At 51.2% G+C, this 16,593-nt stretch overlaps 1 protein-coding gene across 1 annotated transcript; it reads right to left on the bottom strand.

Annotated features, from left to right (window-relative positions):
• Positions 1–2,850: 2,850 nt before the first annotated feature.
• On the bottom strand, positions 2,851–15,668 carry LOC128827357 (butyrophilin subfamily 1 member A1-like). Its single transcript, XM_054011213.1, has 5 exons — positions 15,499–15,668; positions 10,003–10,060; positions 7,237–7,259; positions 4,938–4,996; positions 2,851–3,368 (listed from the first exon to the last, which is right to left on the bottom strand). Exons 1-5 carry the CDS (start codon positions 15,666–15,668, stop codon positions 2,851–2,853), a joined length of 828 nt encoding a protein of 275 aa, XP_053867188.1.
• Positions 15,669–16,593: the final 925 nt, after the last annotated feature.

Below are 16,593 nucleotides of genomic sequence, written 5' to 3' on the forward strand. Positions count from 1 at the left end.
TACTACCCATAGTGGGACAAATATGGACCAATCCTAAACAGGGACAGAATCAGGACAGCAGTTTGCAAGAAACCCACTTAACCCCCTTTCTCAGCTCCAAGGTCAGCAGAGATTTCAGGTTATTTTAGTGTAATTTACTGATTTACAGAAAGTTCCTGAGTCCTGTTTCCTAGAACAGAGCTGATCACACCCCCGAACGACAGTTATACCGACCTGATTTCCTAGCAGAGACCTGACCTATGTACCTTTGTGGATCTAGGCCAAATTGCCCATGGGCAAGTCCCTCTTGAAGAGGCCTTGGCTAAAGCACCAGGAAATGGGTCTCTCTTGGACTCTACTTAAAATACTGTTTTCTTTTCTTGCGTCAGACTCTGGACTTTTTAACTTAAGGAACTTTCAATGCAACGCTGCTCACCTTGGAGCCATGAACTCGAAAGATGGCCTGCTCATTACCCACCTTTCTGTGCTGCTGCTCTGCAACAGAAAGAAAATTCAGAAAAGATTTGATTGCTCAGGGGGAGAAAGGAAGCTTTACCACACACAGCCTGCTTTAAGTTTAATACACAGTCCCCTGAATGACTGTCAGTGCAGCTCCTGCATGGAGTGACTGGAACTCTGCATTGGGGTAGTCTCATGGGGAGTGCTTATACATCAGTGACTCTCCCCTAGACATCAGCACCTCTTGCTATAGCCGTTTGGAATATGGGAGAGGGAATTTAACATCATTTTTCCAACCTTTGAGTTTTGGGTAGTTAAACTATCGTGTTCAGGAAGGGCACAGTGGCTTGGCAGTATTGTGTGTGGTCACAACCTTAGCAAAGCTTTTTCTTTAAGGACAGCACAAGCCCTAGAGAGTAGAAAAAATACACCCCCTAGTAATGCCCACACTCCCATTGTATGAACGTTCAGGCTTTTTTCTGGAAGTGTTTTGGTCAGCGAGGAATCAAATGCCCCAAGCAGGTCTCAACAAGACAATAACAGCACATCAAAATGAGAAGAACACCAAGCAGAAAATAACTTTCCATTTATTGAACATTGTTTGTTTACTATAAACGTGAGGACATCGTCTACCTTGGACTGATTATTTAATAATCAGAAAAGGAACAAGGGACCCAATTTGTGCCAAGTGTTATTTGTAAAGACTTTTAAATGGCTCCACTATTGATGAACTACTGCATCACATGAATGACACTGTCACTTTCAACTGCATTTATTAAGCTCACGGTCACTCTCCTAAACGTCTGTCATTTTCTGTTCCCTTCGCCTTCATTCCATCATGCCTGGGTCCCTATCTTATCAGGGTCTGACCCTAGCGGCTGCTAGAGTCCTCCTTGATCATAGAGGGGCGTGAAAAACAGGCTACACAAGCCATAGGGCAAGGAAATTGCCTTTTCTATCTCAATCATGCCCTGTTCTCTATGGTTTGACAGTACAAAGATTGTAGCATTTAAAGTCACAGAGACGGCACAGTAGAAAGTCTGCAGGATGACAATAGTCCTCCAGGGTCATAGTGACTGGGGTGTGTGAGGCTAGAGGGAGTGACTACACCCAATTGGGGAAAAGGCCAGGGGGAAGCCCATGACTGCCTTCAAAAATGACAGCTAGGAAATTAAAAGGAAATAAACAAGGAATAAATGTGCTTCATTTACAATAAGTAAAAGTCAGGCTGAAAAGGAGCTGAGAGGGAATGTCCATAACCAGTCTCACCGCCAGTAACATTTTAAAAAACTCCCTCTCCCCTCTTGCATTCTCTTTTCTTCTCCCTTTCCTTTCATTTCATTCAGTTTTACACACCATTTTCTCTGGCCCTTGTTTTCCATCCCTGTTTATTTCCCTGCGTTCTGCTCCATCTCCTCTGTTCCTGATCACAGATCTCTCCAGCTCACGTTGCCAGTTCTCTCCCCTGAGTTTATCTTCTCACCTCTTGCTGCCCCATGAGCTTTACCCGTCTCACGATCGCTTTGCTTTCACTCTGCACTTCAGCCTCCCTCCACCTCACCTGTGCATCTCTGTTTATTTCCTTTATTTTTCTTTTCTCTTCCAGAACCCCCTTTCCCACCACAGAATCCCTTTCCTTGAGGGCAGGAGCTCACACGCGTCAGTCACTGGGTCTCCTTCTCCCAGGCTCCCTGCTGATGTGCAGCCTCCATCTTTTCCCCAAGGACCCAAACCCTAATTCATTAATCAACTCTGTGTCCCTGCCACCTCCACAGCTTCCTGGCCCCTGCCCAGCTATTAATTCAGCCCCCAGCCCCCTCATCACTTCTGCCTCCTGTCCCTCCATCCGTTCTGACCCTGCCACCCCCACATGTGCCCATCAGGGCCCATCTGCTCCTCCTGCAGCTCCAGGGGTTCTTCACCTCTCCCTCTTCCCATCCCTGGGGCTGCAGGGAGGGAGGGGAGGAGTTCCCAGGTGTCACAGAGATGGGGGGGGGGAATTGGGTAGACAGGACTCCTCCAGGGTCATAAAGATGAGTCAGGAAGCTAGATTGTCGAGAGTCCTCCAGGGTCATAGATACTGGAATGATGGTGGCTAGAGAAGCCCCCCCCTTTTTTTTTTTAATTCCCAGAGGGCTACTCCCCTGATATCTCAGTGACACAATGTCACCCAGGATCCCCAGAGTCCTCCTGGACCACAGAGGACAGTGACAAATAGGCAGTACCATCCATGGGGCAATGAGATTGATTTCTCTCTCTCAATCACTCCCTGATCTCTGTAGTTTGACAGTCCCGACCTGAGTCCCCAGGAGCCTGCAGGAAGACTGGTGTCCTCCAGGGTCATGGAGACTAGTATGTGTGAGGCTAGAGTGGCTGATTTCAGTATACACAGTGGAATAGTTCCCCTGTGTCTCAGGGACACAGTCTGAACTGGGTTTCCAACCCCACTGAGAACCAGGGACGGAGTCTCTCCCCATTGAAAGATGCTGGTGGGAAAGTAAAGATCAGGCTCTCGTTATCAGCATCGAAAAATGTCACCTGCCCCCATTCATAGTCCAGTGAAACCCAGATCCTCCTGGGGACCCAGCTCAGGGGCAGCGGGGTCACAGGGGAGGTAAGAGCCTGGTACTGACCCCACCAGCACCGCTCCACTGCCCAGATCCCGCCCTCAGGGTTATAACTGACCCCTTCCTTCCTCTTCACAGACTCTCTAGCCACCTCCACAGCCCAGAACAATCCATCCCCCACCTCCACCTCCCATGAATGTATCCCTGAGCTGAATCCCTCATAGCCCAGCACACAGGGATCAGCGTCAAATCTCTCAGGGTTGTTGGGCAGATCCTGCCATGTGTCTCCCCATCTCACACTTTTCCGATCCTCAGACAGGACGAGTTCGGGATGAGCCGTGTCTGGATCCAGAGTCACATTCGCTGGGGAGATAGAGAATCAGAGCGTTAGAAGCAGAGCTCAGCCCTGGAAGAGTCTGGGACCATGTCTTACAGTCCCCAGCAGACCTGGTCTGGCTGGGACATTCCAGGATCCCTGGAAGCTGCCTCTGCCCTGGGGACCTGAGACTGAGCAGAGATGTCACTGCCGTTCCTCAGCCTGTATAATGGAAACCACTTCTGTACCTTCTACTTCAGTTATAGAGGCTGCAGCTTTTAATTAGGGGGGTCCAGAGAAGGCAGGTACCAACTTGGAACCTCAGAGCATCCTCCACTCCCAGGCCAGGGAGCAAAGACAAACCTGCAACACTGGGAAGGGAGCCAATCAATCAAGGCCAGTGAGCAGGAAGTGGCATTAGGTAGGGCAGCCCCTTTCCCTGCCCAGAGAGAAGAGAGGCCTGGGACTGGTAGCATTAGACAGACAGCATCTCCCCAATCTACAAAGCAGCTTCAATGAGAGAGCCAAGTCCTGCCCAAAGGAAAGGTGGGATGCTGGAGAAGAGCCATGGGGTGAGTCTCTCCCCCAGGTGAAAAGGGCAAGGATGCGACAGCCATGAGGAGAGAGATCTCTCTACTGATCGCCCTGAATGTAATATTAGACAGACACGTCAATGTCAGTACAAATGACCAGGTCACAATTAAGGAGATTCAGGTGATGGCCAATGAGAGCGAGTCTGGTTATTGGTGTGTGGAAGAGTTGTTTTCATGGGCATTTTCTGTTAATCGAAGGAAAGTCTCCACCAGAGTTTACCCTTTGGCTGAGCGCCCAGAAATCCCCCCCTTCCCTGCTTTAGCGCAGATGGCAGAGTCTGGAGGGGAAAAGGGTCGAAGAGATTAGGGTGCCTGGTCTCTGAACTGTAACGCCATCCTGGGAAGCTGCCTCTCTGTCCTGCTCCTCTCTCAGGATTAGAGGAAGGTCAAAACCTGAAGTTGCAGGGAGGGGAGTAAGAGGAGGAAGGCGACGGATATAAACCCCAGGGGGACGCGCACGCCGAGCCCATCCTGGCAGTTCTTCTCGCTAGTCTGGGAGAAGTGAAGGGAAGGCATAGTAGAGAAGAACCTCTCAAGGCCAGAGATGGTGAAGAGGAGGTGGCCTTGGGAGGGGTAGCTCCTTCCCCAGCGAGAGAGGTGCCAGCATCAGAGGGAGAAGTGAGCAGTTCAAAGGGGAGAGCTCAGCCCAGCCCTGCTGAAAAGAAAGGTAGGATGTTAGTGAGGAGCAATGGGAGAGAGACCCTCACTCAGGGGAAAGGAGAGGAATGTGGCACGTGGATGTGCCTGGAAACGCCAGGGTCAGTGTTAAGGACCTTTGTGTGTAGGTGAGAGAGTATTTCTCCTCATCGGCACGGGCATGAACTCAGCACCAAGGCTGGTGTCAGGATCGTTTGTTTGACATTTGCGTGGGATCGCCTCAGTATTTCATGTTTGCGTTTTTATTTTTAAGGGGAGTGTCATGGTCAGGGTTGGTTTCATTGGGAACTTGAGCTACAAGTCCCTGAAAATGTTTTCATGGGATTTTCCTCTTCATTTAAAGGTAATCTCCACGGGAAATCTCACCTGGTCTGTCTGATCTTAGGGATTTCCCTCTTTTTACTTCCAGTTTAAGGGCAGCATGTCTGGAGGGGGAAAGGATAAAAGAGATGAGATTTCATGCTGTTCTATTTATAGTGACTTCCCCATTCTTAGCTGACATAACTATGTTTTAATTACATGAGAGAAAAATTTGGAGAGACAGAGACACTCCCAGATCTTTAATGAAGTCTAATCTGAAACATTCTGTTTTCTCTTTCATTCAGGCATCTCACATCATCTGAACCAGTGTCCATTAAGCCTCACAAACACCCAAAGATATATTATGTGGAAGACAGACTTCCTGTTCCCTCATCCTCCAAACCCCAGTGGGGTTGTCTCATTCTCCTTTTGCATGTTGTCATAAGCTAGGCCCAGATCCTGCAAAGAGTTTAGCATGACAGAACAAGGAGCAATGGTCTCAAGTTGCAGTGGGGGAGATCTAGGTTGGATATGAGGAAACACTATTTCACTAGGAGGGTGGTGAAGCACTGGAATGGGTTACCTAGGGAAGTGGTGGAATCTCCTTCCTTAGAGGTTTTTAAGGTCAGGCTTGACAAAGCCCTGGCTGGGATGATTTAGTTAGGGATTGATCCTGCTTTGAGCAGGGGGTTGGATTAGATGACCTCCTAAGGTCCCTTCCAACCCTGATATTCTATGATTCTATGAAGGCAATTTTACGCTCTTTGGCTCATTGGACATTAATGGGATTTTGCAGGCTTAGGGCCTTGAATTGCAAGCTCTTTGGGTCGATTTACTCAGTATCCATACAGAGCTCAGCACAGTGCGGCCCTCGTCCTCCTTAGATGTAAAAATGAATAATAATGAAATTATTTTATAGCTGTGGAAACCGAGGGAGGGAGGGGGTTGGTTCAATGGGCCTGATTCACCCCTGGGTTGGTAAAGTGATGGGGGTTCCCCTATTCAGTGGCTGCAGGGGCTGGTGCAGACTTTGGCACAGGCTAGGGAAGGCTTGTGGTCCGGCCTGAGTGGCATCCCTGTTTCAGTGGCTGCTGTGTGGCATTGCCAGGGAGCAGAGTATCAGAGGCACAGGTTTCCCCTGGTCACACCCCTCTATCCCTGCTCCACCCTGCCCGCAACAACCCCACTCTGTTCCCACCCACCCAGGAAGAAACACTCCTTGAGCATGAGAGGCTCCTGTCCTGGAGTGATTCACTCGCCCTGTAGCTGGGAGAGAAAAACTGAGGCACCCCAGATTTTGCTATATTTTCATCTGAATGATTTTACCAAAGCTCACCGAGTGAATCAAAGCGAGCCATCCTGTTCCCTGGCTCCCTACTACATACGTTCAGTTTCTCTACTTTCTGTTTTTTATTAAATAGATAGACACTGTAATTACAAACCAACTGGCTAACTCCACCCACAGTCCCAGAGACACACTCTGATTTATCCTCCTAGATTCGTTCTTGGTACTTTGAACTTCTTCATAGTCTCTGGTAGCGCAAGATTTTTCTGGGAGAAATCGCTGAATCTCTTTTCCAGCTCAGCTGAAAGCTCCACCGGCTGCTAGAACTTCCCCATCTCACACCTGGAAAGAAAATTTCACATTATTCTATTGCATTTATGGATTCGTTATCATTCCTTTCTAGTGGGAGTTGCTGCTCCAAAGGACCTGGAGTTAGAATTCCTCTGCTTCTTCCAGCCTCAGAGCAGGGGCAGCAGAGGTCACGGCAGTGCAACCTTCCTCTAAAGGCCCCATTAATATTCTTCAACTCTGGCCTGCAGAGAGAAGATCTGAGGATAAAAGAGGACTCGAGTCTCCAGGGCCAATTCTCTCCTTGGCCTCCATGCACTAATACTGGTACGTTCCCATATTTCTTGCACTGAGTGTTATGGGATCTTTTTTTCACGCTGTAGACTGAGACCTCAGCTCCACGGAAATCAGTTCATTCCACACAGAACTCCAAACGGTCCTTGGGTGCGAAAGAATCTTGATTCTTGCAGACCAGGGCATGATTGTACCCTGTACCCTAGAGATGAAAGGCCCATATTCCACCCCCAGAATCCTGAGGCAGCCAGTCCCCAGGGAAGGAACATATCTAGGAAATCTTTTAGGTCAGTCTTTCCCACTGACTAGATAATTCCAGAGTCTTGTATAGAAGGGTAGAACCTCAGGATTAAGTTCATCGCAGAGACTTGTATCCAAAATGTGACCCTGCCACACACATTTTGCTGGAGAGCCTTGGGGAGCTGTGGTGTTAACATGGTCTCCAAGCCCTTTCCCAGCACTGTGAAGCACAAGGGGGAGGGAGGGAGAGCCACGTACCTGCTCAAGGTACGTCTGACATCCTAGAAGGAAGAGAGAGAGAAAACAATCTCAGTCCCTCATGCCGCACCCTGGGGTACTCAGGAAAGGGATTTTGCAGCTATGGGAAAAAGAGGCACTGCCCTGGCCCCAGGGCCAAACATTGGCTGATTTACATACATGAATCTGTAACTCTTCCAAGAGCAACAATTCACATTTCATGAATGCGCACACTGAGGCTATGGCTACACTGGCGCTTTACAGAGCTGCAACTTTCTCGCTCGGGGGAGTGAAAAAACACCCCCCTGAGTACAGCAAGTTACAGCGCTGTAAAGCACCAGTGTAAACAGTGCCCCAGTAATCCCCTCGTGGAGGTGGAGTACCTGCAGCTCTTTGAAGTTTCCAGTGTAGCCACGGCCTGAGTGACACTGTGATCTCTGACTGCTGGACATCAATGCCCATGATTCAGGAGTTGTCCTGTCTCTGGGTTGGGTGTTGGGATAGTTTTCATAGAATCATAGAATATCAGGGTTGGAAGGGACCTCAGGAGGTATCTAGTCCAACCCCCTGCTCAAAGCAAGACCAATTCCCAACTAAATCATCCCAACCAGGGCTTTGTCAAGCCTGACCTTAAAAACCTCCAAGGAAGGAGATTCCACCACCTCCCTAGGTGATCCATTCCAGTGCTTCACCACCCTCCTAGTGTGACAAACTGGGACTGTTCTTAATGTGGCCTTTGAATGCTGAGTGGGGAGTGTTGGCTGGGAAGGCAGGGGAGTGTGGCTAGGATGGTCTGCATGCGGGGATGGGAGACTGGCCTTGAGGGAGAATACCTGAGCATGTAACGTGAGAACCCAGGAAAGGGTTAGAGGCCAGGTGACACCTTTGCACAGGAAACTGAACAAAGGCTGAGGGAGGAGACGCTGGGGGAGAGAGAGGTTTTTCAGGGGCTGGCTGGTAATGGACGGAGCACAGACGGGGCTCTGCCCCCACCCCAATGGGCCTGTGGTGCCCCTGGGACCCCAAGATGGACCTAACTGAGGAGGGTCCTGTTGTCTGTACATGCAAGACCTGTCTTGGACTGTGTTCCTGTCATCTAAATAAACCTTCTGCTTTACTGGCTGGCTGAGAGTCATGGTGAATCACAGGAAGGTGGGGGTACAGGGCCTTGTGTCCCCCCACACTCCGTGACAACTGGTGGCAGAGGTGGGATGTACTGCATCCTGTGGACAGCGCTTCCTGCAGTAAGTGACTGGGGAGCAGTAAGGCGAAGGGGGATTGACAGGGACCAGGCGGGCTGAAGAGTCAGAGAGAGACGGTTCAGGGGGCAATTAACCCCTGGGAGTGTGGGACCAGCGAGAAGGACTTTTGCAGTAACAGGGTCCCCCGGGGGATCGCAGCGAGCAGTCCCAGGGGCGGAGGAGTCTGCAGCTCGACCCTGGCAGAGAGGTGGTGACCTGAAGAAGGGCTGGCACACTAGAGGTCCCCCTGGAACAGTGGAAAGCAGAGAGCACAGGCCGGCGAGTGGCCAGCAGGAGGATGTATGCTAAACACCTTAAGAGCGACCTGGTGGAGCTGTGCAGGCAGAGGGGGCTGCGCATTGGGAGGTCATAGAATCATAGAATCATAGAATATCAGAGTTGGAAGGGACCTCAAGAGGTCATCTAGTCCAACCCCCTGCTCAAAGCAGGACCAATTCTCAGCTAAATCATCCCAGCCAGGGCTTTGTCAAGCCGGGCCTTAAAAACCTCCAAGGAAGGAGACTCCACCACCTCCCTAGGTAACACATTCCAGTGTTTCACCACCCTCCTAGTGAAATAGTTTTTCCTAATATCCAGCCTAGACCTCCCCCACTTCAACTTGAGACCATTGCTCCTTGTTCTGTCATCTGCCACCACTGAGAACAGTCTAGATCCATCCTCTTTGGAACCCCCCTTCAGGTAGTTGAAGGCTGCTATCAAATCGCCCCTCACTCTTCGCTTCTGCAGACTAAATAACCCCAGTTCCCTCAGCCTCTCCTCGTAAGTCATGTGCCCCAGCCCCCTAATTATGTCCATTGCCCTCCGCTGGACTCACTCCAATCCCTGAGAGCCCAGCACCATCACTGGGAGCAGGGTCTTGTGCAGAGCACTGCCTTGTGGGAAGGAGTCAGTGGGTAGGACGGGCTGAACCATGACTGCCCCAAAGCCGGTGGCTCCTCACCCATCCTGGGAACCAGCTTACAGGGCCCGGCCTTGGGGGTGCTGGGCCTACGCTGGAGACCCCATCCCATGTGTCGCTACCTATCCTGTTACCAGCCTGTGACAGCTGCAGTGTGGGGATGCCAGGTGCTGGGAGCAGGATACCAGCCCCCAATGTTCAGAAATTGCACGTCAGACCTAGGGGAGGGGTTGGGGGAAGCCCAGCGAATACCGAGGGCACCCTGACCCCGGCGGCCAGCAGGGGATCGTCCCGGCGGAGCTCCCCGTCCCTGGAATGGATGCGGCTGGAATATGAATGGGAGATGAGACGGGAAGAGCTTGAGTTAAGGAAGCAAGAACTTCAGCAGGAGAAGGAAGAACGGGAAAAACAGCGGGAGGAGAAGTAGAAACAACGTCAGCATGAGGAGAAACAGCGTCAGCATGAGCTGGAGATGGCCAGGCTGAGGAGCAGTGGGGCCCCGGCTGCGGTGAGTGAGGGGGGACCCAGGACTGCAAAGAGTTTGATAAGTGCTTCCTGGCCCAGCGTAAGGAGGGGGAGGACATGGATACCTTCCTGACGGCCTTTGAGAATGCCTGCGAGCTGCACCAGGTTGACCCGCAGACAGGCTCCACTGGACTCCACAGCCGTGGAGATGTACAGCCGACTGAAAGGGGTGGAGACAGGGGATTACAAACTGTTCAAAAAGGCCCTGCTCAGCGAGTTTGAGCTGACTCCTGAGATGTACCGGAGAAGGTTCCGGAGTCAACGTAAAACCCGTGAGGTCACATACCTACAACTGGCCAACCGGGCGCAGGGGTATGCCCGCAAGTGGACAGCTGGGGCCCAAACTAAAGAAGACCAGCTTGACCTATTCGTACTGGAGCACGTGTATGAGCAGTGCCCATCCGACCTGAGGTGATGGTTGATGGACCAAAAACCAGAGAACCCGCAGCACGCAGGCCAGCTGGCCGACGAGTTTGTGAACAGTCGGGCAGGGGATAACAGGGAGGAATCCCAAAGGAGCAGGCCCGCCACAACGCAGAGAGAGAGTCACCATGGGACCTCCCAGTGGGGAAATACGGAAAACCCCCACCAAAGGGGAACCTCCAGCGTCAGGTCCGTCTGACCCGCTCGAGGGGACCCAGGAGACATGGGCTGCTATCACTGTGGCCAGAGAGATCACATACGGGCCCAGTGCCTCAGGCTCAGGGACAGACTGAGCAGACCCAACCCACAGAGGGTTGACTGGGTAGAGACCCAGCCCGGCGAGAGGCAGCATTCCCAGGCAAGGGGGGCTGGCAGAGTACCACCTGCTAAGGAGGGAGGAGAGCTCCAGGCCAGCTCCTCTGGGGGGCTGGATGCTCCAGACTCAGGGTTTTTGGTTTACAGGGTGGGCGTGGGGCTGTCCCTGCGGAGCAAGTGCCTTGTTCCCAGGGCCGGCTCTAGGCACCAGCAAAGAAAGCAGTTGCTTGGGGCAGCAGATTTGCAAGGGGCGCAAGAATCCAGCCTGGGAGCTGAGAACCAACAGGGGGCCCTGGGAGCTGTAGTTCCTTGGTTAGCTCCCTGCCCATAGAGCCAGCCCTGGAGCAGGGAAAGAACCACATTTCCCAGCATTCCCTTGGCCACTAGCAACAGGAAAGGGAGGGGGAAGGAGCATGGAACTGAAACCTGCAGCTTGCTGTGAATGGTAGGAACAGAGCCAGCTCTAGGTTTTTTCCGCCCCCCACCCCAGCCCTGGGCTCTCCCCTCACCCGCACCTCCTGCCGCTTCCCCTCCGCATCCCCAGCCACCCCAGCTCTGGCCCCCATCCGCACCTCCTGCCACCCCAGCCCTGGGCTCTCCCCCGCCCACACCCCCTGCCACCCCATCTCTGGCCCCCTCCTGCTGCCCCAGCCCTGGGCTCTCCCCCGCCCACACCCCCTGCCACCTGTGACGTTATAGACATAAACTGGGACCATATAGATCATTTTTGCAACCAAGGTCCTGTAGTGGCACCCAAATCTTGTATAAAGGGGGTCAAATTGGGCGTCTAAGACAAGGTTATGGTTTACTGGTTATGATTATGCTGTCTACATGTGTGTATCAGTTTTGTAGTTGAAGTTATGAATATTGGCTCTATACTGTCTGTATGGCAAACTTATGCTATGCTTCTGGGTGACATCCCAGACAAGCTGAGATTAGCTCTGCCTAGCCTGCTCGATGGCCCATTAAGGACCATCAGCTATACAATGGACCCATTGAGAGAAGGCAAATATGCCTTCAGACTCAGCAAAGTATGCAGGGACTGGCCCATGTGACTCCAGGCTCCATTTTGCTGTAATTTTCCACAGTAAGAACAAAGAGGTGTTCTTACACCTGGAAAGGACTATATAAGGCTGATGCCTCATCTCCATTGGGTCTTCAATCCTGCTTCATACCTCTGGAGGAACTTTGCTACAAACTGAAGCTCTAAACAAAGGACTGAGGACCCATCCCAGCTGGGGATGTTCCAGAGACTTGATTTGAGCCTGCAGTTTATTCCATCACTGCTACAAGCCTGAACCAAGAACTTTGCCATTACTGTATGTAATTGATTCCATTTAACCAATTCTAACTCTCATCTCTATCTTTTTCCTTTTATGAATAAACCTTTAGATTTTAGATTCTAAAGGATTGGCAACAGCGTGATTTGTGGGTAAGATCTGATTTGTATATTGACCTGGGTCTGGGGCTTGGTCCTTTGGGATCAGGAGAACCTTTTTTCTTTTATTTGGGTATTGGTTTTCATAACCATTTGTCCCCATAACGAGTGGCACTGGTGGTAATACTGGGAAACTGAAGTGTCTAAGGAGATTGCTTGTGAGACTTGCGGTTAGCCGGTGGGGTGAGATCGAAGTCCTCTTAGTCTGGCTGGTTTGGTTTGCCTTAGAGGTGGAAAAAACCCCAGCCTTGGGCTGTAACTGCCCTGTTTGAGCAATTTGTCCTGAGTTGGCACTCTCAGTTGGGTTCCACCAGAACCGCATTGTCACACCACCCCAGCTCTGGCCCCCACCTGCACCCTCCTGCCACCCCAGCCCTGGCCTCTCCCCTGCCCACACCCCCTGCTGCCCCAGCCCTGGGCTCTTACCCTTCTCCCCCCCTGCATCCCCAGCTGCCCCAGCTCTGGGCTCTCCCCCCACCCGCACCTCCTGCGACCCCAGCTCTGGCCCCCACCTGCACTCCCCTGCTTCTCCAGCCCAGGGCTCTCCCCCCACCCGCACCTACTGCTGCCCCAGTCCTGGGCTCTCCCCAAAATAAGGAATTGGGGGGACTAAATGGACAGTGCACCTCTCTATCTGAAGCCTAGCAAGGGAGGTATGTGGATCCCACTAGAATTTAAAATGAAAAGGAAGGGAGGGGAGGCTCTGGACCTGGGCAGCTTTAGATACAGTACCAGGCATTAGGAGGATTTCTACTTCTGAGCCATGGAAGCAGAAATTGACTTTTCCTTTCCAGATATAGCTAATATTCAGAAAGGGAATCTAGCACCTGCCTTCCAGATGTGAACACCTCAAAATTCAGGAGGGCTCAAGCTCCATTTGGGCAGCTGTTACTTCATTTCTCCCAAATCAAATCTACTGATCCACTGGAACTTGCTGTAGAAAAAGTAGGATAAAACTGAGCAAGAAATGCTTCCCAGTGGTTATTAGGACTGGAATTGCTATTTTCAACAGCCATTGCTTTTTTTTTTTTTTTAAGTTTTAGTTTTATTTGTTTAAATGGAAGACTGTGACAGTGCGTTCCCCATAGAAACAGAGTGGAGCAAAAGAATAATAAAGGCACCTCAACTTTTCCTCATTTATGTAGGACAGTCTTATAATAGGCATCCAGACATCCTCCAATCACACAAGCTGAAAATTGTTCCTCTTTACTGCAGTTCTGTAACCATATGGGAACCAATCCTGTCTGTGTTCTGTGCACATCCAAAATTCCTGCTGAATGACCTGTCTTGGGAGCGAGTTACCAGTGACCCAGGGCTGGGGCAGCAGGAGGGTGCAGTTGGGGGGGAGGGGGAGAGCTCAGGGCTGGGGTGGGGGGCAGCCAAAAATTTTTTTGCTTGTGGCAGCAAAAAACCTAGAGCTGGCCCTGTCTGTATGTATAAATATCTTCTTTCTGTGTGTTCCATTCTATGCATCCGAAGAAGTGGGCTGTAGCCCATGAAAGCTTATGCTCAAATAAATGTGTTAGTCTCTAAGGTGCCACAAGTACTCCTGTTCTTCTTTTTGCGGATACAGACTAACACGGCTGCTACTCTGAAACCTGTCAATAAATTCTAGAAAATGCTCTCTGACGGTCACCATTGCAGGGACATTTTCACTAGGTTCTGTTGTCGTTACAACATGCACCATTAAAGTCGTTTGATCCATATGGCTGATGTCAGGTGTGCAGTCCAGAATAACAGAGTAATGTCTTGCTGACTTCAGATCTACCACAATCTTCTGTTTGACTTTTGTTGCCAGTAACAGTATGATGTCATTTTTAATTGTTTTTCCGAGGTCGTGGGATGTGTCCATTTCTTGGGTGGTGATTCTTCTTAGATGCTCCTGGAGTACAGCGTCAAACTCAGCCATCAGCTCCACAATTTTAAGGACGTTTCCATTGATTGGCACATGCAGCTGATCTGAAGTGCCACACAGTGCTAGGTTTTGGGTAGCAAGCATTCTCACAATGGCAACGAGCCTTTTCAGAACATTTTGCCAGTGAAGAGACTGATGCAATCTTCTCTTGATGCTGATCATCTACGGTGGTCTTTAACCTTATTCTCATCTCAAGCTCTTTCCACCTATGGAATGCTCTCTGGTGATTTGCTCCCTTCTCATGGCATGCCAGATTTCTAGCCAGATTTTTCCAGTCCTTTGTTCCTGTAGAACCCAATGTGGCTGGAACATTAGACTGGAAGGGTTTGCAACAAAAACAGGATGCAGCATTCTAGGTTTTTGAGTACATAAGCCATGGCCTCTCCACTTTGTCACCATTGGGGATTTCACACCAGTAATGTGTTGGATGGAAGTTACTATTTTCATTGTCTTTGAGGAACATTAAGTTTTTCACTTGCTGTGGCCCAGGCAGTACAAGGAAGTCCCTCAGGCTACTGCTCAAGTGGGTCCACAGTCCTGGATCATCTAGACTTAAGGAACTAAACTCAGCAGCAGCTGTTTCTTGCACCTCCACCACACTCTTCTCTGATCTACACTTTTCTTCAGGAATGTGTCTGGTTACACCCATTTGAGCTGGAGATATGGATGCTGCAGTAGCTGCCAGGTCACCTGCACTCTGACCAACTCCTCCTCACCATTCACATCCTAACTGGGGCTGGAAGGCTCAGCGTGAACATTTGTGTCTATGTATCTCAGGAGAGCTCCTTCCTGCTTAGATAGAAAAGCTTCCTTTGCTTTCTTTCTTTTTCTGAATGCTGCCCCAGAGGGGCGTTTTCTTCTTTCACTCAGCTACAGTGGCTCTCAACACTCAGTTGAAGGGGACAAATAAGCAGGCTGGTAGCAGAGTCTGAGTGAGGGACGATATCAGCGTCTTAAGGTCCTAATTGGCTTCTACTACTTCAGTTGACTGCCTGTTCTCCTCAAGTGGGTTCAGGGAAGCAGCAGGAAACAGGAAGCTCCCTGAGAAGCTGGTGTGAATCAGTCCAGGGTGCTGGAGAGGTACATAAGAGGCGGCTCCTCCTCTCTCTCCCTCCCTGCAGCTCCTGCTGCTTTCTGTTATTCCCTCTCTCCTTTTCTCCTGCCTGTTATGTCTCTTGTGCCCTCCTTCCTCCAGCACAGCACTCCACCATCTCTGTGCATCTCGATCAGAGAGAATACATAGGCACCCACAGCAGACACAATTTTCTACACTCTGGGTTCTAGTGGCCCCCCCACAGCCTGGCACCTGAGGCGGCTGCCTCAGTTTGCCTCACGGTAAGGCCAGGCCTGTCCTGTGGGCCCGGAGAACCTGACTCCCATTGAGGTCAGCCAGGGAGGCTGGATGTGCACATTACAGGAAATAGACAGTCAGGGCAGCAGAATCCACTGAAAAACCGCGTATTGCGAATTGCAACGCAGGCTCTCCCTGGGTGGCTCTTTGTCCTGCCTCTGTTGGCTGGAGCGTGAGCAGAGCTTGATGAGATAGCTGCTGCGGCTGTAGCCAGCCATCGAAGCGAGTTTCCCATCGTCTCTCTTCTGGCCGTGGATGCTCGACTGCAGCAGCTCCGCACAGGTCCCAGCCTCGCTCTTCAATGCCCATTCTCCCCGTGCTCGCATGGCGCTTCATGGACCATTGAGTAGCCTCATGACAACATCCCAGTTGTGGACACAGGCACCAGCAACCGATTCCCCAAGCCAAAGTCCCCTTGGCAATCCAGGGAGCCTTAGCCTGGGTTGTCTGGAGCGCAGGGTTTGGCCCCTGGTGACTGCAGACACTGCACCTGCTGCACAGCCGCATGGTGACTCCTGTGACCCCTTTAGCCCATCAGTACTCGGCTCTCCTGCATTCTGCTGAGTGGCTGAGATCTGGGGGAACAGAAACCCTTTGTTAGAGACGGAAAATCTCCTCCCAGGAACACTCTGTCAGTGGCTGCCAGAGGCCTTCCCTGTGAAACCCCAAATGCGCAGCCCCTCGGGTTCCCACAGCGGAGATCTCTGCTCTTTCACTGGTCACCTGTGGCTGCAGTCTCTGACGGGGAAATGAGGAGGGGTTTTTGCCAATGATCCCTTCTACAGCGCCCATAATGGAAGGGGTGAAGTTCAGCCCTGTGCAGACAGCCAGGACAAGGTCTGCGCATCACAGCGGGTTTAAGTGGCACTTCACTGCACCGGTGCTGTGAGACTTCGGTGGCATAGTTTCCCTCCTGGATTGGAACAGCCCGTGGGAATCCTGTGAGGTACAGAGCAGAGAGAGGTTTGGGCCACAACGTTCACCTCAGAGGCTGAGCTTCTGCAGACTTTTGGGATGTTCCCATAATGGAAGGAGGTTTGGCCTTGTGATGTGAGGCCCGGGTCTGAGAATCCGGGCTCCTGGTCTAGTGGGTGGAGCTGGATTGGTTGACAATGAGTGAGCAGAGCTTGTGCTGAAGGACCCTGGTTCAATCCCCCCCAATTCCTGTGGTGTCTACATGTGGCCATGACTTTACTTACCTATCAGTGTAGGTTGTTCAGACTATTCTTGGACACATTCTTACATCTGCTG

This window comes from Malaclemys terrapin, chromosome 21 (genome assembly GCF_027887155.1).
Source record: "Malaclemys terrapin pileata isolate rMalTer1 chromosome 21, rMalTer1.hap1, whole genome shotgun sequence".
NCBI lineage: Eukaryota > Metazoa > Chordata > Testudines > Emydidae > Malaclemys > Malaclemys terrapin.

Coding starts and splice junctions, on each gene's coding strand:
- LOC128827357 (XM_054011213.1), bottom strand. CDS start 15,668: ATGCGAGCACGGGGAGAATGGGCATTGAAGAGCGAGGCTGGGACCTGT. Junction 7,260..10,002: donor CCTGTCTGCGGGTCAACCTG/GTGCAGCTCGCA, acceptor TCTTCCTTCTAG/GATGTCAGACGTACCTTGAG. Junction 3,369..4,937: donor CCTAAGATCAGACAGACCAG/GTGAGATTTCCC, acceptor CTATCTCCCCAG/CGAATGTGACTCTGGATCCA.